The sequence below is a fragment of the Indicator indicator genome, chromosome 4, assembly GCF_027791375.1.
Source record: "Indicator indicator isolate 239-I01 chromosome 4, UM_Iind_1.1, whole genome shotgun sequence".
Taxonomy (NCBI): Eukaryota; Metazoa; Chordata; class Aves; order Piciformes; family Indicatoridae; genus Indicator; species Indicator indicator.
In genome coordinates this window covers 20,548,496-20,575,860 of record NC_072013.1, presented here as the reverse complement: position 1 = coordinate 20,575,860, position 27,365 = coordinate 20,548,496, and the positions used below count along the sequence as shown (strand labels likewise).

At 34.9% G+C, this 27,365-nt stretch overlaps 1 protein-coding gene across 5 annotated transcripts in view; it reads right to left on the bottom strand.

The window, feature by feature from the left end:
* Nucleotides 1–407: 407 nt before the first annotated feature.
* The window catches only part of PAPOLA (poly(A) polymerase alpha), a 43,761-nt gene continuing 16,803 nt past the window's right edge, over nucleotides 408–27,365 (bottom strand). For 2 of the 5 annotated variants that reach the window (XM_054400839.1, XM_054400838.1), the window contains exons 7-22: nucleotides 25,946–26,057; nucleotides 24,667–24,756; nucleotides 24,433–24,571; nucleotides 22,954–23,026; nucleotides 21,362–21,482; nucleotides 20,461–20,545; nucleotides 16,056–16,109; nucleotides 15,209–15,328; nucleotides 13,532–13,641; nucleotides 10,131–10,252; nucleotides 8,491–8,633; nucleotides 7,238–7,338; nucleotides 6,347–6,567; nucleotides 5,947–6,012; nucleotides 4,637–4,708; nucleotides 408–2,512 (exon numbers count right to left, since the gene is read on the bottom strand). In XM_054400839.1, coding sequence (XP_054256814.1) covers nucleotides 2,417–2,512; nucleotides 4,637–4,708; nucleotides 5,947–6,012; nucleotides 6,347–6,567; nucleotides 7,238–7,338; nucleotides 8,491–8,633; nucleotides 10,131–10,252; nucleotides 13,532–13,641; nucleotides 15,209–15,328; nucleotides 16,056–16,109; nucleotides 20,461–20,545; nucleotides 21,362–21,482; nucleotides 22,954–23,026; nucleotides 24,433–24,571; nucleotides 24,667–24,756; nucleotides 25,946–26,057 — 1,725 coding nt within the window. In that variant the 3' untranslated portion in view covers nucleotides 408–2,416. The remainder of the gene's footprint in view (nucleotides 2,513–4,636; nucleotides 4,709–5,946; nucleotides 6,013–6,346; nucleotides 6,568–7,237; nucleotides 7,339–8,490; nucleotides 8,634–10,130; nucleotides 10,253–13,531; nucleotides 13,642–15,208; nucleotides 15,329–16,055; nucleotides 16,110–20,460; nucleotides 20,546–21,361; nucleotides 21,483–22,953; nucleotides 23,027–24,432; nucleotides 24,572–24,666; nucleotides 24,757–25,945; nucleotides 26,058–27,365) is intronic. The other 3 variants (XM_054400841.1, XM_054400842.1, XM_054400843.1) reach the window with 3 other exon arrangements.

Here is a 27,365-nt window from a genome sequence, read left to right as displayed (position 1 = left end):
CAAAGAAACCAATCTAGCCTCAAATTTTTAATGCACATATTTAGTCTAGTTTTGTCAGCTTTTAAGAATTTTTAAATTTTGAAATGGACTCCTAATCAGGAGACAAGAAACGGACGATCTTAAGTTTAATTTTTTAATCTTTTTGGCAATAAAAACTCTGCCCCTGCCAAGCCACTGTACAATCCACCTTTTCTTTTAGCAGACTAGAACTCAACACCCAGATGAGTGTTACTTCCATTTCCTACATTTAACGTTATGTTTATTTAGAGAACATCTGTGTACGCACCATTTCTTTTAGGCCACACTGTATTTTATCTTAGTAGAAAATTTAAGAGCCAAGTTTGAATTAAGAGAGCAAAATCAATTTTGTACATTCAGAAAAATCAGACGACTATGGGATTGTGCTGTTTTTTATTGTGTTTTCAATGGAGAAATACATCATCTGTTTACAAAATAGCTCTTGAAAAATACAAGGAGTACAGATACTATAAAACAAAGCAAACTCCAGTCATGAGACACTACGTACATCATGCGAAAGCAACAGTCTGATCTCCAGGTTATGAAAACTAGAATTAAAAAGTCACTATACAGAAAGGTTCCAAGTTTCCAGCTTGGCAAAACTTGGGTGCAGTTACATGAAACGTTTAATAAAATGAAAAAGATCTTCTGATGTGTAAACAAAATGACAAGACTAAATTTGTGCCTGGCAATTTCGATCTAAACTCCATAGCTACACAAAATACACAGACACCTTGTACACTTCAACTGTTAATATAACCTTCTTTGGGGGGGTGGACAACAGCAGGCTGCACAGGGTAAGGAAAAGAGAAATATCATATACTAGACATCTTAGACAAATGGCAAAAAAACCCCTTCAGTTACTGCACAGCCTAAGTAAAAGATAAGCTACACTCTGACTTTGGAGAATTAATTTAGAAGGATAAGGGCAAGAGTGTAAGTAATTTAACATGAAAGATGCACGTGTAGTAGGATGAAGCACAATGGGAGGAGTTCATAAAACATGCTAATCAAAGTATGGGAAGTATGATTTGACATCCTACATATTTCAGACTTAAGTAATAGTAACATGAAGTTTGTTATCTACATGTGTTATTACTGTTGGTATCCTTCATGTTCCTCAAATACTGTTGTTCTTTGCCATCAGAGATTTAGTTCTTTCAAAAGAAAAGGTTGTTACTTTTTTTGATAGGACAACAACAACAAAAAAGTAGGAGTAAGAGTTTACTAGATGGCAAGTGCTTACTAGAAATGTGATTTTTAAAAATTCAGTGTTGTTCAGTATGTAAAATTATTTCTGATGAGCCATCTAAAAATAAAGAGGTTAAAATTCTTAGGGAAAACTTTTTTCCTTTATTTAAAATCTGAAACTTTTTAATGCATACAGGACTTTTACGGAGCGTACAAAAATCATCTTAGATTTAGTGACTCAAAGGCCATCAAGACAGGTGTTATATTTCACAGGCACACAGTATGTAAGCAACCACTTCAGTCAAGGGACAGAATTTTTCATTTGTGCCTACAGGCCACAAGGTATTATGATTAGGTAAGGGGGAACCCAAATGAGTACATGGCTTGCTTTTATTTTGTATAAATAACTACTGTCATATATGGTGGATACAAAGCTGCAAAAAACCTCTCAACAGTGAACGCAAAAGCTTTTCCCAATAAAAGGGGATGAAAAAGGGAATAAGGAGTTTGATTAGCTCAAAAGAAAGTTTATTTGCTGTTTGATTGCTGATCTGTATGCACTTTAAAACAATCCTATAAATAAAAGTAGAACACATCATGTCCCACTGACACCAGAACTTCCCAATTACTTCCTCAACTTATGTCTTATAACCTCAAGATTTGACATTTCATTTGAAAGGCTTACTGCTGCTTGATGACAGTTGAACTAGATATACTATACACTTTGTGTTCAATGTACAGTATATCACTGAACTTCATCCAATTTGCAGATTACTACTGAAGAGATTCTTCGATAAAACAAAAGTTTCAGTTGAAGATCTAAAATTAGTCCAATAAAAAAAAGTACATAAAAGTGCGTTTAAGGGATTCTTATGCCAGTTTTATCTCAATTTTGAAACAATGCATCAAACAAATTCAATCAGAATGTCGAATATGGCTACAAATAGTGTTCATGTTTTTAAAGGCAGTAATCCTTCAAAATATTTAATGCAACTGTTGCTAACACATTAATTGTACTCCTGGCTTCACATACTAACCTGGACTTCCAGTCAAGTGGTGGTATTAGTCCAGAAAGGGAAGTGCACAAAATATATCTAAATCCATTTGCGGTTATGTTCTAGTCTTGCACCCTCCGTTCTTTTTTTCTAGCATTAGAAGACAACAGGTTGAGTTGGCAGGTACTGTTTATGGACCCCTGAGGTTGTTTTTACCGGTTCAATCTCAATTTTATTGAATTCTTGATAACAGGAATAGGATTTGCAGGGAGAGCAGGAATATCTGAAAGGTCTGTACTGGGTGTTTTCTGAAAAGAGAAGAAGTTTGGTTGTACTTCAACTTTTAAAATATAGAAAGAAAAATCTTGTAGTAATTTGCACTAATTTTCACAACCAAGATCTTTCAAAGAGTTTTTAGCAATATACCAAGATAACAATAATTTCAAATTACAGAAAATTTATACAAGAGTCTTTTTCATGGTGTGCCTTTCCTTTTTCGACAACTAAGAAATTAGGAAGAGCTGCAGATAAGGCTGAGCCTACTAATAACCTGTATTACCATAAGACATATTATTCACATAATAAGGGTGTTTGATTGGTGCCCTCTATCTGATCTACATGTTTAGTATTAAAAAAATTCTTTGAACTATGCAGTGTTAAGCCTCAGTCCCTTACAGACAAATGATGAAAAACTGTCACCAATGTCAAGAATACAGTCATATTTCAGCCTGTTTAAAAGTTCTTTGTAGTCAAATTTACAACTTCCATACTGGTTTAGACATACATGGAAAAAGCATGATGAAATCTAAAACAGTGCTATACGACTGTGTTAGGAATTTCATAATCTGCACTTTTTTCCTCTCTTAGACTTAAATTCCATTCAGCATAAGTAAATTAAAAGCCAAATAAAAGAAACACAAAAGGAACACTCCCGGTATTCAATGCAATTCACTTATTTCTCACATGTTTAACAAGCCTTTATTGTTGGCCATTAGGGTGGCTTGTTCTGGTTGTTTTTTTGGTGGGGGGTGGGGTAGGGAGGAGGATGTTTTGGTTTTTTAAAACAGAAGTACTTCTCTTCCACTGGGACAGATTATTTACTATTCCAATAACCCACTTATTAAGCACTATTTCATGATTTATTGTAAAATATTTTCTGATGTTATAAATATCCAAAATCAATATAAAGTACATTTGAAGAATGGGGAAAACTCCATTAAAATGACTATTCCTGGTTGTTTTATTAAAAAGAAATCAATTGAGCTAACACTGACTGGTACAGTAGGAAAGCACAAGCCAAGAAGGACTCCCAGCAAAACAGCTTTAATCTCCCTCCTCGCCTCAGCCCAAGTAGCCTGCTCTGGTTGGTGCTGACCAGCATCAAGCTAGTTTCTATTAGTTGGTTTCCATTACTTCCTGCAATGTGAGCAGTGTTTCAAACAGAGCCAACAAGAATATTAAAAAAAACAACAGAAGAAGCCACCATTCTTTTGCAGTTTTCAGACTACTTGTAATAAATTTGTACTAGCTAGAAAGCTTTATATAATCATTTGTCAACAATAGATGAAATAAATTTGATGTATCAAATGACCTAAAAAATTTCCCTGAAGCAGTTTAGAGTGCCCATGTAACACCTGGTATTTTTCCCAAACAATTTTGGTACCTTTATTCAGTACTGTCCATAGTTTGGAAAGTTCGGTAACAAATACCATTAGTACTGTTGCGGTATCTCTTCCTTTTTCAAACAATACTCTTACTATATACAATTAAATGAGTATTCATAAAATGCCTTGTGATAGAGAAACATTGATCAGTGGAGTTCTAACAGAAGCCTATAAATGCTAGGAAAAACACAGATGTGTTCTCTAAAGTTGTTACAATATTAGGAACAAAAATTCAAGTGAATGCCACAGAATTCTTAACTTAATGTTTATTTTTCCAGTCCTCCTTACACTTTGTAATACCTACAGTGAAGCAACACAGTTGGCTAATAGAAAAGACTACAGCTTTTCTCTCACACCCAGTATCAGAATCTGAAGTTATGCTTCAGATTTTATCAACCTCTACTAGGATATCCTTTACCAGCAGCTATTTAAAGCATTTTTTTCCTTGTTAGAAAGGATTATTCTGTGATGTGCAAAGCACAAAGGAATAAACCAAGCCCCTTACTTTGAAGGCACAATTCAGAAGAGCGAATCCAGCTTCGGTCAGTTTGTATGGAAAGCCATACATGTTTAGCTACAATGCACATTCAATAAGATCAATGACCATCTAAAACACAAAAATTGTGACAGTAACAACAAGCAGCTTTCCATACAGTGGATTTATATTTTAAATTATACATTTATTTTTAATATCTGGACTCATTTTAATTTCAATGTTTTCACCATACATTAGTGTGCATAGAGAGGTGGTGTTTTTAAAAAACATACCTGAGGAGATTGCAGAGTTGTCTGAGGAGTTTCTGTTTGAGAATTAACATTTGCTTCCGTCTCAAGTTGCTCCTAAAAACCCAAAAGCATTAACACAGTTAGAGCACTTCCAATTACAAAAACTGTTCATACAGAACTCTATTAAGCAGAATGCCTTAAATTTTGCTTATTCAGCAAAATTAAAAGGCAAGTATTTTGTATATGCTGTGTTGATACCCCTTCATTTCTAACACAGAAATCACCACACTAGAGAATGTAGGAATTTGACATCAACACAAAATATATCACTTCTGGTTGTCACTTGTTCAACCACTAAACACCTATAGGAAAACACTGCATGTCATTCAGCTCATTAAAGAAAAAAAAAAAAAAAGTCTAGTGTCACAGACATGAAAAAGCTACTGCTGCAAATTCAGTTGCTTTTCCACATCTTTTAACACTCTGCCTGAAAAGCTTTTGTGTTATTTTAATGGGCTGAATTAGTTTCCTAGATGAGCAGATTAATGTCAGAGGCAGTTTCAGGTAAAACAGAGACTTCATGGATAAAGCAGGACAGTGGCACATTTTAATGAACAAGGCCTGTTAGTTAAAGTTGTACTATTTAGTAAACCATACCCTAATGAAAAGGCATGGAATTCAATGGAGATATGCCCATGGTTATGTCGAAGAAGTTAATTCCTCCACTTCCTTCCATTGTATTCAGGCTGCAAGATTTAGAGGAGGCTGACAACAAAAGCTAACAGGATCATCTAAGTCTTTTAAAATCATCTGTACCCAGAGGATCTATTTTCGGTGTTAGGGTTACAAGATACTAGAAGGGTGTGCTGGAATCTCTGGTAGCCCCCAAGAAGAATGCTCTAACTTCATACTAATTTCATTGTCAGAAAATACTTATTTACCATTATTTGATTTTTTTTTTTGAATCTCAAAAGTTAACAAGAGAGCACCTGACTTTAGGATTCTCAGCCCAACATGCAAAAGTCCCAATGAAATACATAGGATAACTGCTCAGCTAAGTAACATACATTGAAATTGAAATGCAAAGAGTTTTGTTTTTTAAATACAGACAAATCCCTCATCTGACTTACAAAATTTAATAGTAACTACAGTAACTAAATTATTAGCTATACATAATACTGTGTGAATGACCAGTAAAGAAATCACTGTCCTAAGTGACCATAGGCTCAGCATCACTAGTACTGCAATTGTTTTGTACCGTAGCTATATAAACACTTAGTCACTTCTAGAGAAAGAAACAAAGAAGAGTCCCAATTAATATAAGAAAAATGCTATGGTATAGGCATAGATACCTTAGTTTCCATTTTCTCATGCTCATTCAAATCTATGCAGCTTGGCTCTTCACTCATTTCATCCTGCTGAAATGCAAACCCAAAAAGACAATTAGTTGTAAGACTTTGCACCAACCAACCAACCATCAACACCAACAACAAAATCACTTTTCAGACAAGAATTAAGAATCTAGGCGTTTATGCTTCTGTAGTACATCTGTCATGTGATGACTATCAGCATAATAAAAGCACTAACACCTAAGCAAGTTGAATACAAAAAGCAGTAATTCAATCAGAATAGAAAATATGTATTTCATTTAACAAAATATTTGAAACCTAAAATATGAGAATCAGCACTCTGCACCTGAAATAATGTTCAGTTTTGGACGTTGCTGTAATATGATCTCAAAATCTCAAATACCTCTTCAATTTTCATTTTCTTGGGAGAATCTTCTTTATGGGGAGAAGATGTCCTTTTCACTGCTGTGACAGGGCTAGGCATTTTTGTTGCAACATTTCCTGAAGTTCTCGGTGATGGATTTAATAGATACACTGGGGAAACAACTCTAGAGATGGTAGGCTTTGGTGGTGGAGAAATGGCTGGTTGTGTGGCAGTTTGAGGAATGCTTTCATTTGAAGTACCTGTGGATAAATAATTTTTTAAAACTTCAGTACCAAGTAGACAACTGTTTCATTACAGTCACTGGTATTTAGAACCACTGGTTTCAAGTAGGCATCAAATGGTACAGTAGAGGTATAAACATCATGTTTGGAATAGCAGGTCTGCATACACAGTACCCATGTGACACTCTGCTTGGTCTAATTAACCTTGCTTAATAGCAGAATATACTAGTCCAGACAAAGATCTGTACTAATATAGCTATTATTATTCTAGGTACTCAAAAAGGCTTTTCTATTTCAGTACTCAGCCATATATATGCACTGATTAAAATTGCCTTAAATCAAATCCAAGAGTAATCTGATACTCTCTTTTTTATTCGCAAAGTTTGTAATTTCTCAGGCTCAGGTTATGCAATGACAGCTATAAAGTCATCACAGAACATCAGACAGAGATCTGATATTCCACACATCCTTTTGAAAAATGACAAATATAAATCCCTAAGAACAAAAGAATAAAACACTGCAGCACAAGATATTCTGCCATGATTTCTGAAGTCCTAAAGAAATTAGTTACATCTGTGTATCAAGAAGAATATGTTACAGCATGTGTTAGAAGTCCTTGAACTCGAAGACATTGTTTTATAAATGTAAAAGTAAACCAGTAGAAAATATTCTATGACAATTTCCTTACCCCCTGAGCTTTCACTGGAATTTATTTGTGGCACAGTGACTTCAGAAGCCTGTATGTTGGTCACAGATGCTGCTGTTACAGCTGGCGCAGGACTGCTTCTGCTAAAACAGGGAAAAAACAAGAAAATGATGAACATTAGTAAAGCTATGATGTTGTATGACCTGCCTTTCATTACATCATATGCGTGGCCAGTAACCATAGCTGATAGGATTTTACCTACATTACAGAGCAGTACTTACAATACTACGTTACAGGAGGAGACAGAAATGAGCGCTGACAATCTACTATCAAAACTGAGCAAAGGAAGCCATTTTGAGTATTTCATCTGAATCACTTCAGAGAGTTTTTTAGATCAGTAAGAAGCTGCATAAAAAAAGGTAAAACTTAAAGGCAACATCTACCTAAATAAAGTCCAAGGGAAATTTTAGCAGTTTGTCTGAAGGATGGTATAAATCCAGCCTGGAAGAACTAGAATAGAAAGCCAGTTTACAATCTATGCACACTCTTAGGGTTATTTCAGTCTGGATTTCACAATGAAAAGCCTGGGATTACACATGACAAAAACACCACTTTTTTTTTTTCCACTATCAAGGAACAGGGATGCAGTATGTACCTAAAATCAACGCAGGGTTAATTTCCACTTCAGGTGTGACATCCTAGATGTCATAGACTTGTTTTAATAGCATGGTCTGTGGCATCAACTATTGGAATGAAATCACCAAGGAAGACTAACTAAAAGAACACTTGTCAAAATGAGTAAGTTTACAGAACTTAAGTATTTTATCCTACATGACATCCCATAATATACTTCTAATATTGCACACTTGCAGGAGACTGATGTTAACTTCTCTGTGTATCAAATAGACAAACATGAGACTCTTGATGTAGATTTTGATACAAAACTGGAATAACTATTCCTTGCTCTCACACCTCAATTGGCTATGAGAGGTTCACCACCTCTCAACACCCTCCCTCCTACTGCAGTGCTATTAATTTTTCATGTTGACTCTTCCTCATCAGCATCTTTATGCAACTTCCTAACTCCTTATCTGAAACCCAATGCCATGTTCCCTATTCTCAAAATTGAGCCCTGCTCTAGTGCTCAAACTGAAAATAAGAGTTGCTACAAGCTCAAACGTTCACACTTTGGTAACTGTAGCATCTCACGTATGCAGCATTTGCTAAGCTTTTAACACAAGTAATTCAAAACCAGAAAGCACCAACAGGACTGAAAGTCTTCAATCAATACTCACCCCTGAGAACTTCCGGAACTGTTCAATGGACTCGTCTTCATAGCACTAGTAGGCGAAGGCACAGACGTGCTGTTATCACTGTCCATAGACAAGTCTAGGCTGCTGTCATTCAGCGCAGTCAACCTGATCCCTTCTGTCGAATGCTGCAATCCACAAAAAAAAAATTAATCTTTAAAAAACTCAATAACGATTCAGATTATTTAATATTTCATTTATGCAAAATGTTAGCTGTAAAATCTGCAAAGGAAAACCAAAGAAGCGATTTAACAGCAATAAGCTTTCACTGTGAACCAACAATGTATACGCCTTAAACGAAGCTACATTTAAGTAGTTTTTAGGGAAAAAAAACCCACCCTCTGAAAGTAAGACCATTTAAAAATGTAAAACATAAATGAACAATTTTTGAAGACTTTTACATGTAAATAATTCACTACCTTTTCACTAAAAGCATTTAAATTTCCACATTCAGATTTGTCTGCAGCAATGATGTTCAAAAACTAAGACAAACTGTCACTATATTTAATGATTGTCTTTTCAGCTTTATTTCAAGTTTCCTTGGTTTTGTGGGCTTACAGATACTGCTTTCCTAAACTTCAAAGTAATCCCGATCAAACCCACAATTTATACAAAGAATTAACATACTGGTTTGCACTTAGTGGATAAGAAAAACCCTTCTCTGACATACTACCACTTAAAGAGATGCATTATTTAATATTTACATTATCCTCTGAAATGTATTACAAGCAGATTTACTCTTGGTTTCAACACAAGGCTTCCTATTCTTTCAAAAAGCAGTTGAAAAAAAACCAGTTTTAGTAATAAAACATGTTATTTGGATATATCTAAAACTGAGTATACAGGTGGTTTAGCTATTCACAGAAACAAGCCAACCAGTATTTGCTCTCAGATTACACTAACATGAAAGACCAGGAATTCTGAAATACAGACTACATTGCTAAATTCAATGCTCTACCTTATTCTTCCTGCCTTCAGCGAAAGTAAATCGCATCCAAAGCAACAGCTTAATTAAAAATGTTGCCACCATTTGTATGTATGGCCACATAAGTAAACTACACAGAGAGAAAATAATATGGCTAGGCAATGGACAACTTTCTGATACTAGAACTTAAAAAGAGAATACCAGAAGCTGCCAGGTTTCAGGTTGAAGAATATTTTTCCTTAAATTATCCTCAAAGTATTCAACCTCAGTTACGGGAACAGAGTACTGTCTGAGATACAAACAGGCAGCAACAAGTCCAACACTCTATTCTGCTTCTACATGAACACATGCAGTCTAAGCAATAACAAGAGGGGAAAGGTGGAGATAGCAAGAATTGAGTGATTGTTCTATTGGTATCATTACAGATGGCTTCCTTTAGGTGACCTGCATGCTAAAATAGCAAGAGAGCTTTAAAACCTTATTATTACTCTGTTTGAAATGCATAGATGCTCTGGAAAATCTATTATTATATGTAGCACATCTAGTAATACTGTTAACAGTTCAGTGAGACCACAATACTTGTACAGGTAAAACTCAGCTTTTGAAACGTGATTTTAGTTCTTGGATTGGTAAACCTAAGAAGCCAAGGAATAATTTCTCAGTGGTATTTTTACTACTCTCAAATATTAGTCAAGTTTACCTTTTTCTTTTTCTGAAGCACATGATTAGGTAGTAGTTGGTGAAGTTGCTTACGTTTCACATGCCTTGCAGCAATCTTCATATCCATCTCAAACATCTTGCTGTTTATTGCTTGCCTATAAACTACATAATTAGAATAACATTAAGACATATTGAAGCATTTTGGACAGTCCACTTACCTGCCCAGGCATAAGCAATTTGCATTTCATGTTTATTACCCTCAAGAAAAAAAAAAAAAAACCAAAAACACCACGTATTCCTGTTCCAGCACAACAACGTGAACTACCTGCTATGGCAGGACTGACACTACAAATGCTACAATGTTACTCTGGAAACAGGTGACCTGTTTCCAAAGAAAAATATCTCACAAGCATGCTATTCACTAAACTCCATTGTTAACAAGTTTTAGCAGTAACAGCTCTGAAGTGAATTCTACATTTCGTCTCAAAGAGACTAAAGACAGAAATAAGATTTCCTTCTAAGAATTACAGTATTTACATAAAACTGTTTGCTTCACAGTTGATTCAGCTTTTATTATGCAGCTCCCGCAACAAATGGGTTTTCATTCTTGAGTTGCATGCCTGTGTGCCAGCTAATATAACACAAATCATTCTGGCAACTCAGATACCACTACATTTTATACACAAGTGATTTATGTTTATGTTTGCTTTTTTTTCTGCTGTGTGCTGAGGTTGGTTGGTTTGCCCTGTGGTTTTTGTGGGGTTTTGTTTTGTTTGGATTGGGCAATTTTTTTCTTGTCATTGGGATAGGTTGTTTGTTTTGTTTTAACTACATCTATTATAATAATCTATTCCTCTATCTCAGAAATTTGATTCTGGTGAGTCAAAACTAAGAGCTAATAAAGGACTAGCACATGATCTTGGGGTCAAGTAAAGACAAAAAAATGAAAAAATCTTTCAGTGTTCTTTCACACTGACTTTCTACACAAAGTTGAATACTGTGGCAGACATTTATAAAAATCTGTAGATTTTCAATACAAAAATTTAAGAGGTATCTCACTTATTCACTGACTGTTCTGCAAACTTGAAAGGAAATCTCACTGAATAGTCTGTGAACGTATAATTAACTTGGTTAAGAGACAGACACATCAAAAGGTCAATGAATACTGCATACTGAAGAGCCTATTACACTAATTCTAGGTATTGAAGAAGTTCATAAAGTCCTTGTGTAAAGATTGTACAAGTTACAGCTAAGGTAGGGCACATTCACTAAAGCCAGACATTGTTAAAGCATTCCATATTCCTGGCATTAGGTCTTACTAAAGATTCACTACCAGGAAAACCTAGCCCACTTTTTCAGTCTCTTTTCCTACCCCTGTTCCCACTAAGAAGCAAGCTATTCCCCAATTTAATCCTTGAAATTACTCCAGTGATTATGATAACATCTTATGATCGATTCCAAAAAACAAGACAAACATGAGTTTTCAGGATGGATTAAAAACAGTGACGATATACCCACATTAATTTGAAGTGACAAAGAAACTTACACCATATAAACACAAATAGTTTGCTAGCTGCCTACCTCTGGAGGTGTATTTACAAACTGAACAGAATACCGTATCATAGTCTACAGTGATTTTGATGAAATACTACTTCATTTAAAATTGCAACTATTTAGACAAACTTCAGATTTGATTGTAGCGCAAGTAAATCAGATTTGGAGCAAGTCCAAGTTTTAGTATTTTCGTACCAAAAATGTAACTATTGAAATACCTGCTTAAAGACCTAAGAAACTGCAATTCATAGGTTCTTCACTCCTTCAAAGCTTCAGCCACACTGTTATACCTTTTGTAAATTCTCAAAAATTAAGATGTATCTATAGTTGCAATTTCAATCCATATAGCCCAGAAGAAATATAGCCCCTCCCAAGAAAACAGAAATGCCTTTGATTGATAAAGGGCATAGACAAACAGAGAACCACTCCTCACACCCCACAGCTCTGCATGACAATAAAGGCTTTCAAACCTTGGCATGATTTACTTAGAAATAAACGTGTATATATATATTCTATTCACGCATACACCAACACCAGGGGAGTGGAAGTGTACAGTTTCCTCACTTCCAGTCTTATTGAGGCCTAGAAATCCGGAGACAAAGGCTGCAATTGGTAGCCCTTCAATTTATTCTTTTAGCCCCGTAAACATGTAACACATGATTAACCGTCAATTGTTTAAAAAGGATATTGCAAATTTCTTAAGTACTGTTCCTTTTGTAACCTCTGGAGAGTTACACTCTCCAGCTGTTACAACTCCATGCTTCAAAATTTGTATATGTGTTCACAAGATTACAGGGTGTTAGGGTTTGGAAGGGACCGCCGGAGATCATCAAGTCTAATCCCCTTGCCAGAGCAAGACCATAGAACCTAGCACAGGTCACACAGGAATGCGTCCAGATAGGTCTCGAAAGTCTGCAGAGAAGGAGACTCCACAACCTCTCTGAGGAGCCTGTTCCAATGATCTGCGACCCTCACAGTGAAGAAGTTCCTCCTCATGTTAAGGTGGAACCTCCTGCGCTGTAGTTTATATCCACTGCCCCTTGTCCTATCCCAGGGTGTGACAGAGAAGAGCTTGCCCCCTCCCTCTTTACACCCAGCCCTCAGATACTTATAAACATTTAGTAAATCCCCTCTCAGTCTTCTCTTCTCCAGACTAAAAAGGCCCAGGTCTCTCAGTCTCCCCTCACAGGTCACATGCTCCAGTCCCTTCATCATCCTCGTACCCATCTGTTGGACACTCTTGAGCAGATCCCTGTCCCTCTTGAACTGGGGGCCCACAACTGGACACAATATTCCAGGTGAAGTCTCACCAGGGCAGAGGGGGAGGAGAATCTCCCTTGATCTGCTGGACACACTCCTCTTAGTGCACCCCAGGATACCATTGGCCCCCTTGGATCAAAAGAAAAACACTGGAAAAAGTGAAAATGGTTTCTTGCACTGAGTGCTGGACATGAAAGTAAAAGTTACTCTGGTAACTAGCTAGTACGAAATACTATGCAATAAAGGGCATTTTGTTCTAAAAATCTACTAGATACTCAGTTTTAATCCACTGATAAATTCAGTTTCATAAAGTAATAAAACCATTTAAACTATACACACACTGTCAAAATGAGATTAAGCTAGGTAGTTTACATGTAATTTTGTCAGTTTAATAAGGATCACAACACAATGTATTGAGATGAGAGATGTCTGATTCATTTTAATCAGTTTCAATGAAAACAAACCAAAAACAATTAGTCAGAAGTGTCTAGAAACATCAAACTCCTTAGCTGAATCCTTATACTCTGTCTAGATACAATTCTACTACTGAAACAGAGCAGATTATGAGCAAAGACAGGAGCTTCAACATATTTATTAATATCAGAACATCTAGAAGGCAAAACTCACCTGTGTCTGTAAATGACTGAATATCATAGGTAAGATCAACACTTAAATTTTCAGAATTTTCAGTTTTCTTAAACACCAACCCAATCACCCACATTGTACGGTATTCTTCCCTGAAAAAAAATTTATACAAGGAAGTTACACAACAGTGAAACAAGAACTGAATAGTAAATTATCTGCCACAAAGAGATAATGGGGAGATAGCCATAAAAATGCAAAAAGCTAAAGCTGAATATCAAACATTAGCTTTGCCATACAAGAAGTCATGAAACACTGACACATCTATCTTCAACAAACAATGAATTAAAATCATCAGTAGATTACTTGATTCAACTGTGCTTCTGTATAGATTCTCTCATTTTTAGCAGCTACAATTAGCCTACTGCAAAGGAAATATATTTGAAACAGGACAGATTTTTAGCACCCAACTCTGAATACACTTAGAGTAATCCCTAATTAAATAACTGCACCCTCAACTCATATTCAACTCTCAAATTTCTTAGCTGTAACTGACCACAAAAATGCAGATTCTCAGGTAAGAAGAGCCTCCCTTTGACAGCTCACCTTCACACAGAATATACTAGTTCATCTTACATATATATATTATTAACAGAACACTGTGTAACACTTCCATTGCAGTTGAAGATGTTTTATGTTTTAATTCAAATGTCTTTTCCCAGTGAGGCTGTTTAAGAACAGTTTTCCATTCAGTCAATGAACAAATTCAGGACAGCAGGTGAAGAAAATACATGGTTTACATTGGGAAGATGACCTTTCCTGAAAGTACTGTCCTTTCAAGGAAGAGCTAATAGAAGCTTGTGATCATGCAGCAGTTCTAGCTGCCCTCACTCACTAAAGCAGTGATGAAGAGGTATTGCCTGCTTTTGTCCAATTTCACTTGGGACACGCATGTAATTTATACATACAGCTTTAAGAAAAAAAAAAAGTCATATCATCTCTTGAAGCAGTTGATGTTTATAAAAGCTATGTGGGAGGTAAACAAGGGTCTTCTCATATTCCCAGTGAAGACCAAAATTTCTTCTTCATTCTCAGACTTCACAAAAAAATATGATTCCTTACAATTTAATTACAGCACTACCTAGAAATATAACATCTTAAAAAGTGTTTCTAAGCCCCACACCTGCAATCCTTGTTTTGAGCCAGGAGGAAGGACAGGCAGAGGCGGGGAAGGAACTGAAAAACCTATATAATCCTGAACTATTTGTAGTGCTAGGTATTTCCTCTAGTGTTTGCACATCCCAAGGGATTCTAGTATAAGCCCCTACCAAGTTTAAATGATAACGCATCTCAACTGCTAGATTTACTGTACCCTATGTTCTACCTGATTCTCAGTGCTTCCTCGTAATTAAAACTATCTTGCAATTTGAATCTAGACGATCAAGCAACAACAGCTAAGACACACTAGCTAACATGCACTAATGGCAAGAAATTATGCAAAAATATATTCTTATAGTTATTTTCTGGCCCTGAAGCATTCTCATACAGAATAAAAAATACTTAGCTTTACAAAGAGTATTTGAAAAGAGCTTAAAACTGTTTGCCTTTAGATGCTGTCATTAAAAAATGATCTATTTAAGAGTTTATGAAAATGCTAATTGATTAGTGAACTGGCATTTTAGTTATTTCCTCACCATTACATGAAAAAGTAGTTTTGCTTACTTATCAGGATTCTCCTTGGGTGCTGGGAATGACTGTGGATTCACATGAGCCAGTGTAATGAATTCGTTCTTCTCCAGGTTTCCAACTAGAATACGGATTTTTGATTCCACCAAACCCACCCTGCATAAATGTGTCACTAATTAGCAAGTTCTCATAAACACAAAATAGTAGAAGTACATAAATGCCATGATAAAATCCTAAGCATTACTCTTATACTAATATTTGAGACTGCAAATGAAAAAGTTTGCTATACATGAGAGAGAGATTCTGATCAGTAAATGAAGAGAACGCATTCCAAAAACTGAGGCAAGGGAAGCTTAAAAATAATGCCCTGAAGCTCTCCTTATGGCCAGATTTTACAAAGGGCATTAAATAGAAAGATGTTATGCAACAAGTAAAATGCAGTCACCAAGAAACTCCTACATACTTCTCCGATACTGGATTCAAATGATAAATTTTGAAGTTGAAAAAATTCCTGTATCTGACAATCTTAAAACTTCTCTAAGAAAAGACAGCAGAAACAAGGGCGAGGCATTTAAGAAATAGTATTTCAAGAGACTGTAAACATCTCCTCATTTTGCTTGTTAAGCAAAGCACATAAGACTTAATAAAGTAAGATTTGTGAAGTGAACCTGACAGTGCCATAAATAACTAAAATCGATGCAACAGCCTTCATTCACTTTTTTCCACTGTTTTTCAGAAGCAGACCATCTCCATCAATTCAATTTTGAAACACTGAAGCACCACTTTCATCAAAATGACACTAGATATACCCTTGCATCTGAATCAGACAGATTTGAGTTTTGTTGGTGTTGTTTTTCTTTTAAATAGTAAGCATTATACTCACCATTCTAGTCGCTGCTTTTCTGTCGGTGCACTTGCTAGAAGTACAATATAATGCCTTTGGAGATAAAGACAATATGCTATTCTATTTATACTTCTACAACTAAACATTCAAACCTTAACATTAAAATTTTGCAGTAAATTCTACATTGCAAACTACCAATTACTATCTTAAATATACACCCTACAGTAAAATGCAGCATTGTTAAGTAGATAAAGTGGCTATGTCCCCCAAACATGCGACTCACTTCTCAAACCATTTAAGATTTCAGGGACATTTACAACTGTGTTTTAATACCACAAACCCTAATAAAAAGCTAGGAAGATAGCACTAGTTGGAAAATAATACAGGTATTTCAACATCTAATGATATCGGAGATTTAACTGACTACTAGAGATTCTGTGCAGCAAAAAATTGTTCACAAACATTTAATATGTCAGCTGGCTTAGTCACAACAACACTACTGCAGTGTTAGAAGAGTGGTTAGCACATACACATTTGTTTCGAGTTAAAAATACAACCATCCATGTGGCTTAAAAAACATTGTATCTGCATTTTGGAATGGTCTGAAGACACTTATCTGAAACTTCACAAGGAATTTTTCCTCTGATGATAATTCTCAAGCTCTCTATATTCCAGGATAATCAGTGTATACCCACTGTAAGCAAATTTCAAAGAAACAGTACACAAAGCAAGGAAGGGATTCTAAACAAAGAAACCAAAGGACAGTGGAATGGGAGATGATTACTTTCAAAGTGAGTTCATCATGAGGGAGGTGGGAGAACCTTACTTGCCAAGTTTTTCAGAAGTTTAGGTGGGAAGGCTATTTTAACATCCTAACTCACCCAACTTAGCATTACGCTACACTGATAAAGCATATTTAGGCATTTTCAGAGCAGGATTTTTAAAAAAGTAGTAATATGAAGGATTAGACTCCAGTACATATGCCACAGAATATAATGGAAGGTCAATGACGGTGAAAAATTATGGTGCAAAAAAAAAGATTTCAGATGCTACCAGCCTTCTTCAAATTGTAACAGTAAATCAAGATCAACAGATCACATCAGTAACTACTGGAAGTTTCTGAACTTCCAGTAGCAAGAGAAAAAAACCCAAACCTGCTCAATGATACAATTCTTTGAATTCAGTCAGAGAATGTCAGTAAGACTGGAAAAGAGATTTGGAGAAACTTTTCCCCTTCTGAATAAGACATTTTATCTACTTTTTTTTTTGCATTTCATCACCATTAACTTTACCGTTTCAAATGAGCATTTCAATTAACCTCATTTTAGTTACTTGTCAGATACCATGAATGAATCACTTAGATTTGGGGGAAGGTCGCTGATTTCTACTATTGAATTTTTCTAAGTAGTACTACATGGGCAACAACATGTCAGATTCCAACATCCTACATATGCTTGCAGGCTATTTCATTTAGATAAGAGAGAGAACCTAAGCTTTCCACCCCCCACCCCCACCCCCAATGCATAAGCTGAGACAAATGTCCAGTCTGCAAATATTTGAAGAAACTAATCTTCCAGTTACTTATTCAAAGCAGCTCTTTGAAATGAACTTTGAAGATCAATTTTAAAAAAGGTAATTTGTGTATTTTTAAAATCCTCAGCCAGCTGGAATCTAGGAAAAACCTCTAAACCTTTTTTTATGAAAGTTAAGTATAACGATTAGCTATTTTTGCTCAGGTTGTGCTAGCTGCTAGGTAAAACAAAACAAAACCAAAAACAACCAACCAAGAAATGAGACCATCACTCCCATCACCAACTGACTAAAAGGAATTAAACACTAGCAATCAGCTATTACTAATTTCAGTAAAACTCAAAAGTAGCATAAAGCTGCTGAAAATTAAGATGCTCAGTTTTAGAGCCCAGGATCTCACTGATAAATTTTACAGTGAAATTTTTTATCAATTCTTCACTCAATTTTATGACAAATAACACATCTAACTCAGAAATATCCATTACTTTACAATAAAGAAAATATTCTTAAGCTTCTGTCTCTAAGTGTATGAAGTATACAGGTTTGTTCTGTTTTGTCTTGATTTTTTTGGTTATGTTTTCATAAAAATAACCTAATGTAGATATTATGGAATTGTCTCACACCATTAACACCTGTACCTACAAAAGACCCCTAAGTATTTTGAAGTCATACTACTTTCTGAAAAAAATCTGAGAACCTGAACATGTTCATTTTGATTTTTCTTTTAAAACTGTCCAAGATTCACACTTCAAATTACCCAGGACTTTGCTTAAAGTCCTATCAGGCAAATGTTCAAAGCACCTTCCTAAAAAGTATGTTGATGTTTTAACAGGCTGCGTTTGTAACAGAAAAACAATATGCTAGACCTCATAAAATGAATTATTCCTCTGATTGCCATACTTCACTCTTGCTTTTACGATCTAATAATTTCATTCTTATGTAACATTTCATACTACTATTATTTTTATCATTTCCCTGTAAAGCACCATAACCAGCAAGTGTATGTTCTTCATTGTTGTTTCCATCTAAAAAATTTAAACCTACACAAAGAACAGATAACCCATGTTGAAATTCCTTAAATGGCAAGTAATTGTTGACATTTTAAAATTAATACTATACAGATTTCTCCATTTTCTAATCTGCTCCTGCCATCCAAGTATTCTGTAATCTCCAGATTCCCTTACTCGCATATCACTGAACTCTATTTTAAACACGAGATACCAAGTCAAAAGTGTTCATGATCCATGTGTGTTATCATAGATGTTTAACAGCTATGTGCCAGTGAGAGTGATACAAAATATTACAGCTATGCTTTCAGAGAAGAAATGTTTATAAAATTATGTCTCAGAGCAAGGATCAGATCTTATGTGGCAGGGCACTATACACTGCTTTGAAATTCAGCAGGAACAGGTCAAGGCATCTATAATTTAAACTAGAGTGTGAAGAAAGGAAAAAAATCTGAAGCATCTATGTTTCAGATGGAGATTTTACCAACAGATACAGATTTACTATATTGATAACTGCATATAATTATTTTATTTAATAAAGATTTCTAAGCAAAGTTTTAAATTAACTTTCTAAAACCCAAGAAAATGGTGGGTAATTTAAAGCACACTCCATAACATCATTACACAGTTTAGTAACAAAATAAAACAAATCAAGGATTAAGAGCAAAAACATTTTGCAAAAAAAATGGATATTAGAAGTTGCAAACATGAGATTTTCTTGCTAAAACGGCCACACAAAAAGCTATATTAAAATGGAGATTATTTCTAATGACATTAAATTTTTGTTTTGTTTCCCTAGTTCTGAAGGAAACAAAGAAAATGTACTAGAGAACTTACTAGCAACCTCTTGAGCAGAAACAGATTTGTCTGCAGCCTATTTTTAACTAAAAAAATTATTTAACTTTACAGTAATCTTGTGTTTTCAAACTTAATTCTCCAAGGCACAATATAAAAGCCATTCAAGTATTTTAAAGCTTTTATCATGCAAAAGGTATACAAACAAAACACAGACACATTATGAAGGTCATCAGTCTCTTTTAATGGGGGAACTGCATATTTCAGTCTCGTTTAGATTAGTACATAACCAATCAACCACCCAACACAGGAACAACTGTAAAATATATTTGATTGTGATTCAAGAAAAATGGGTTTCCAATTTCAACTGAGGGCAAAGAAGATGTAGTCCGTATTTTAATAATCCATATTTATTATAAAAATACAACTTTCACCAAGTCCATATACATTTAACAAGCTTCTGCCCCACAAGCATGTTACTAGAAAACCCTAAAAAAGTGAAGTGTGAACTTCAGTACTTTCCTCAGAGACACTGTAAAATTAAAGAAGCTATGTGTCCGAGTATTAATAGTCAGAAGCCTTGAGCTTTAATTAAAAAAAAAAAAACTAGCACATCTGGCAGTTAGTCAATATAAGTGCAAAACTACCTTTTATTGTCAGACTGAACTGTTAACTATATTGACAGAAGAAAACATGCAGTTTCAAGTATTTGAAATATTGACCTTCAGAATTAGTTATTTTAATACATTGTTTCCTGGGAGGCAAGACCCATTTTTAGAATGCCTACTGACACCACTAAAAAACATTGTTAGTCAAACCAGATGACATGAATTTTACTTGTAGTTACTTAGTGACATTCTAAATACCTGGTCAGGGACTAACTGGTTTCTGAAATGTATGCTAAAGACCCCAAAATACCAGAAGTTATCTAAGGAAATTATTCATAAGAGAAAGGACAATAGAATATTAACTCCCCCTCCATATAGAAAAATCTGAACAAAACATTTTTAATAGGTCTAATGTATGTATATTTCAGATCCTGTGCCATAGAGCATCATTAGATATGTTAACTGATAAACTTAAAATATTCTGCCATGCCATAAAATACATACTTGTACTTTTGAAAGAAGTTTGGAGCTTCAAAAAGTTTGGACCACTCTGCCTTACTCAGCAAAATTTCATCTGTGATAGCAAGACCTAAATTATAAGAACACGTTTAAGCTTTTTTTTAAAAATGCAGTTTAGTAGCCAGAGTAAAACCAGCTAACTTAGCATGTTACTATGAATTACTTCCCCCCTTCATATTCAAAGGAATTCATCAACAAGTTTTATATTCCAGTCATACCTTAAGTTCTCATTAGTTATACAAATTATACTATTAAAAATGAAACTCAATACATTTAGAAGTATATGTTAATTGATTAGACTAGTGATTTCACGTATATTTGCTCAGTTTAATGTTTTGTGTATGCCATAGTAACTACTCAATCCAAAGCCAAACATCTTTATCCTTGCAGTATCTAAATCATTTCTTGTGCAAAGCACTGTACAACAAGGCAAAGAAACAATGAGACAATGAGGTATTGCTCTGCCAGAGATCATAGATTACTAAGACAAACCCAGAGGACACATCTCTGAGTAACTGCATTGTCTTACGTTAGGCCTAGAAATGGTCATAAAGTGGGATTATTACACTAATCTTACATGCGGCATAACACAATTGAAAGGCACTGAAGTAAACAAAGATACTGCACCTTTAATTCTCATTTTCAGAGCACAAGGCATTCTGGTTAATTACCTTCAGTTTCTAAAAACAAATGACAGATCTGCAGAAGTCTCTACTAAATTTGGGACTCCATGTAAACATAACAGGCCAAGTTCTACCTCCCTCAGAAGAGTCTTGTATCAAGGAACTAATATCCACCCACCTCCCACTTCACAAAGCATATCCACAATGGAACTACTTTAAATCTCTTTGAAAACATTTATATAGAGAGCTTAAGATAAACTTACCTTGTTTAAATTCCTCAACCATGACCATCCGTGTGGAAACGGACACATTGTAGGTAGAGTTCTGCTGTGGGTATGCTGGTGTAATTATAGGCATAAGATGGTACCTATCACTGGGGTTTACCTATGTATAACAACAGCCAATCAGTTTTCTTCAAGCACAGACATGAGTTAACAAATTTGGATTTCTCCCTTTACTACAACTGAGTTCTACATTCTAAAAGACTTCAGTTGGGAGACCAAGTATTTTTACGAACAGTTCAGAAAAAGTTTAGAAAAAAAAAGATAATGCTTTCACAATGGACATCATTCTGAATCACAGTGATGTGAGAGGGCGGTAACCTGCCAGCACATCAAAAAGTTATAGTAATTTCTCAGTCCAAAAAACATTAACAAACAACTTCTCTAATAGAAATTAGCTTGTTATCACATCAAACGAAGAATCTCTTATCACTACAAGAGCACCTTCTGAAGAATGACTGTCTTCAGATATTGCAAAAAATATTTTATACTTTATTCCTGTGACATTACTGAAAATAAAGACTTGGGCTGGGATAAGAGGCTCTAGGGAACCTGACAGAAGCATCACCCACATGAACATATTTTTTATTAAACAGGGAAACAAAAAAGGGACAAAACACAGAAAACCTATTTTAAATAGCATTATGGAAGCAATTTTGTAGATAGTAAATTAAAAAGAAAACCCTGTCATTAACTTACCCCACTTGGTTTAGCTACTACAACTGACAGTTCCATCTCACACTGACTTCAACCCCCCCAATGTCAGGAATAACAGTAATACTCAAGAACACTTTTTCGACTGTCTCACGTTATTTAAATGTGGACTTTGTCAACCAGAAAAAGAGGTATCAAGTACAGAACAGCATATAACTCAACTTCTAGTGCCTACACCATTCACTGAAAAAAATTACTTGAACATCAGCTATTCCAGAACTGACATAGAAGCACTGAACACATTCACACTATGCCTCACGGAGACCTCAGAATGTGAGCTTTCTATCTGTTACAATCTCTTTTATTGACTGCCTGAAGGATTTTAATATCCAACGTTCCTAATATAAGTGTTAGAAAAGTCAGATCAGGTGCTATAAGTAATAAAACAACATAAAGACTTCAAGTCATGATCTTCTTTGGTCCAAGATGAAAAGATATTACTACAACTACACAGAACCGAACCTAGGCATCCGTAACTGTTGCACCGAGTTCAATACACTTGCAAAAGTTCCAAGTTTTCAGTCAGAAGCAAACTGTTTTAAGAAAAGCTGTTTTTAAAAGATGTATTGCTTTAAAGGCTTCGATGTAATTACACTGAACAGCTATTAAGACCTATTTGCTTTCACTCTCAGCTTTTGCAATAATAAGCACACTATTTGGAGAGTATGCTTCAAGCAGTCAGGTCAGAAAATTAAGCTAACTTTGTTCCACGCTCAGAAGAACTAGAAGTTATCTAGAGAGAAGGCATAATACCAAAATATTTAGTTTAATAAACCCGAAATTAAGCTCACCTATTATTTTTTTAAGCAACTGAATTTATTGTACAGTGTGACTTAGATGGGAAAAAATAACACACTAACCCTTGGGTCCCATACAGGCAAATTAAGATTGCATTCTTCTGGCTGTTTCAATAGCACTGGATTTGGCCATTCCCTGTTCAAAAAGATTGTAGCACTGAATAAGACTATTGGATACAACCATACATGTTCAACAAACAATACTATTGAATGTGATCCCTCTTAACGGTGCTCTCACAGTAAAAGTATCATTATCTCAAGATTAAGCCCGTCTAACTGGGGTTGTTTCAATAAGCTGTATTGCTAAACTACAGTACAGTTGCAATTAGCATCTCCAAAGCATCTGAACAGTGAATTTTCTGTAGTCTTGGAGCTTTATAACCACTAGTTGAGTATCTAAGTAAAATTCTCTACATTTTTCTTGAAATAAACCTATCAAAGAGAAATTCCTCTATGAAGATTGACATTGTGTCCATCTTGAAGCTAGCTGTTTCATGGACAAACTACAGAAGAAACAGTCAGCATGATTACAGCATCTTTACAATACATATGTATTAAGCAAAAAAATTCCAATCACGACAAAAAGAAGCCATTCGGAAAAAAAAGGAAAGTAACACTTGTGTTTTTCAAGTTGTGTCTACTCCCATGAGTATACAAAGAGAAGTCAGTTATGTCTTGCTATTTACAAATAGGAAACGGACAGCAGTATAGAGAACACATTAAACAGAGCTTGCAACCAATTTTCCTCTATTAGTTTGTGTGGCAACACTACCTCAAAGAGGCTATAAAGCCTATGGATTCATGGTGGAATTGTAGAAACTATCTTCATGTTAGGAAGGAAAGACACTGCACTTGAAATTAAATACTGACTTGGTGCAATGATTCTTAAAATCTGTCAACGTCTCATGAAGAATGTAAGTATCCAGACATGCTCTTTCAAGAAAAAGTAATCTGCAAAGTACAGTTTTGTTCATTTATTCTGAATTTACTGGGAAAGTTCACATCCTTCCCAGGATTATTCAGACCATCTTTCTGAGGTTACTATCTCAGGAGTATAAAACCATATGTAATTCCAAAACATCTATCTCTCTGTACTGACAAGGGTAAAAAGCACACTTTTGCCACTGGTTCTCTTAAACTGTGTTTAAACTATATGCCTAAACTAGATACTTCTTTTTCCCATCATCCCAGTATTCAAATGTTAAGACTTAAAACTTTGGGGTGTCTGCTCTTATTTTGCACTATGAAAGTATTTTATCTGAAGTTACAACAAATAGCTAAGAAAATTTTAACTAAAATCTGGGTAGTTTTGATTTGGATATTTTAGGAACAATATATGTTGGATGACTTATTGAAAGATTCTAACACCTTTCTGGCAGGAAGAACAACACTTATAACTACCATCTTACTCTGGTAATAGTTGAAAATGATACCATAAAAACAGGACTAAAATTTAGTGTCTACAAACAATTTTATTTTAGTGTAATCTAAATTTTAAAAAGAAAAACAAACAACGACAACAAAAAAAAAAACACAACATACCATTTAGAAAATACCAAGAAAAATTTATGTACAAGAGTTGATGCTATTGCATTTGGATAAAGCTGGCAGGTTCTTGCTACTAGCATAGCCCAGGAAACACCACCCAGGAAACCTAGTATATTGGAATAGATGTTGTGGCCTGTGGATTGAAAAGGAAAGAGACAAAAGAAGAGAGTTATCAGTAACTTTAAGAGTTAATGAAAAATTAAACAATTTTGGAATAAAACTGCTTACGTTTTGCCCACAGTTTGATAGCTCTCAGTGTTAACCTGAAGTTGTCAATGTTTGGTACTAGATGCAGAATTTCATCGGTTACCCGGCAACCTGCCAAAAGAAAGAATCCATTACTCTTGCTGCCTTCAAAGCTTTTTGCTTACTTATCCTCCCTCACCTTCAAAGCTATTAAAATTTTTAGATCTGCACACTGGAAATTAATTTTGTATTTCAATCACTTCTGTTTTGAATTAGAAAGCTTGTATTTTCATTTGGTTGTTGTCATTTGTTGCCTTTTATTCCCTTTTACAACTGTTTCACAGCAGAGCTCAGAAAGAGAATTCACATATGTGTACTTTCAGACTGTTACTTGATTTTGTGTACAAGCTGTTTCATAAACAGTTTTAAGTTCTGCTATCATGGACCTACAGAAAACCTGGAAGTCACAGGGCAATGCTTTGTTTGAATTTATGAAATTATGAGAACACGCTAAACAGGGTAGTTTTGCAACATATGAGTTATATCATTACTTTGATGGGATATTTTCAGGCTTAAGAACAACATTTCAGACAACAAAACTAACTGCCCCCCCTTTTTTTATGTCAAGAACAAGTAGTTTATTGTTACTAAATAGTTGGAGAGCTGATTGCAAAAAAATAGTATTATCTAAGACTATGTTCAAAGCAAACAAAAAGCAAGTATAAATTACAGAGACTGATCAAATGTGAATTTCACAAAACACTACAAGTTGCTGCAGTAAGTCTCAAGTTATCAATTTTTCACCTCATAAAAGAAAACAGGGATCTCTCAGATATTCCTCATCCCTGTCAAGTTGCACACGGGCTGAAGTCCTCGTTGTTACATAGGAAAGTAATTTTTTAAACTGCCATTAAGCATTACACAAAATAGTAAGCTACTGAAGACTTGACCTGAAACTGACAGTATTTTGATATCTCTAGCATTCATGAAATTGCTTCAGTGATGTGTTCATGCATATTAAAACATAGCATAAAAAAAATATGCACACATCTTTATTTATAACAGTAGACACCGCTCGACACAAAATTCTTGACTCTGTTTTTTGACAGCATCATTTACTACCAAAATACATGAAAAAAAAATCCAGCTCACACGAAACAAGCCTTCTATGGAAAATGTAACACTGGCTATGATTTCACTTCCACACATCAAACTGCAGTATTTTCAGACAAGTCCTCAACTGAACTACTGTATCAAACAATCTAGCATATTCTTCAAGAGATTAGACAAGATGTTTATATGAACAGCTGCATATACATACCATTAAGACTTCGTATGCATCTAATGTCTAAATTTTTAAGTAGGCTATCATCTCGTAGGTCTAAGTCCTCAGGAATAGTTTGCAGTGCTAATCTTGCAAACAAAATATCAATCTTAAAAAAGAGAGAGAAGACATTAGTTTGCTAATAATAACAACAGCAGTCTTCCTAGTAAGAAGAATCTCCTTAAACAACAGTTCAGACATACTGAAGTAACATTTTCAGATTATAAAATAGAGTAACATCAATTCAGAACCAGCACGCAAACTCTTCACATTCAGTTAAAAATAATTCAGGAACAAGTGTCATCTTTTAGGTCCAGGATACAAAATCCCACTCAGTCAGAGCAAGTAGTGAAAACATAACCTAGTTTTAACCTAAATATTCTCAAAAGTATCACTAAATTACAGAAAAAGTAGGAGACCTTTCCCATCTAGCGCTACACACATACAACTAGGACCAGCATCAGTGGAAAGTCTAACTGTCGGACTACAGAAAACATGAAGTTCTGAAAATCCAGCAAACTACTGCGCAAGTGTATAAGCGTTGAAATGATGTCAGATTACTCTGCTATTGCTTCTGCAGTAACTTATCATAGCTCTTCTAAGTCAAGAACCTAAGACTGTTCAACACCAAACTTGAGTTTTACGTCATGAAACACACAGTGAGAACATTACACAGAAGAGGTCAGTTTGCATTTCTCGTCTTAGGTTATATTCTCATCATACTGACTGATACCTAAAGCGAGTATCAGCAGCTGATCTGCTAGACAACAAGTCTCCTTCATCAGTTGAGGCTTTTATTCAGTATAAATTGTTAGCACATCACCTACAAGACAATTAAACACCTAATGCTATTTCACCGAGAAAAAAAAGTAGTTTTAGTTACATTAAAATTATTTCAAATAAAACAAAGCTGAAAATATCTTAAAATACAGACCTCTTTGTAGGTGCTTAAAACTTAGCATCCATCTGTTTTAAATCTCTGAAGTATTTGGTGCACTTTTGATTTTAAAGTATTTAATGGCTGGTCTTAACACTCTGTACCATGAGAAGAAGTTTCTACTTAAATCAAAAGCACTATTTTTCAATGTAAAACAAGTTCAAAATTAACTTCAGCCTGAAGTTCTATTCCTATCTTTAGAAGGTGTCACACTTCTAATGATACAAAGGTCACTGACACTAAAAGGATTTTTCAAATTAATAAATTAATAGCCTGTCCTATGTAATTTTTTTGGAGGGGAATGAGGAATCATTTTTTTCTACAGGAAGAACATTACCAAAAACCCTAAAAAAAATACAATCTAGTCACTTGTTCTTGCTTAAAATGAACATAAAATGCATATGTAAAAATTAGCATTGGAAGAAACGTCAAGTTTAACTGACAGGATTGCCACAAAACTAGAGTTCTGAGGCTTTCTTT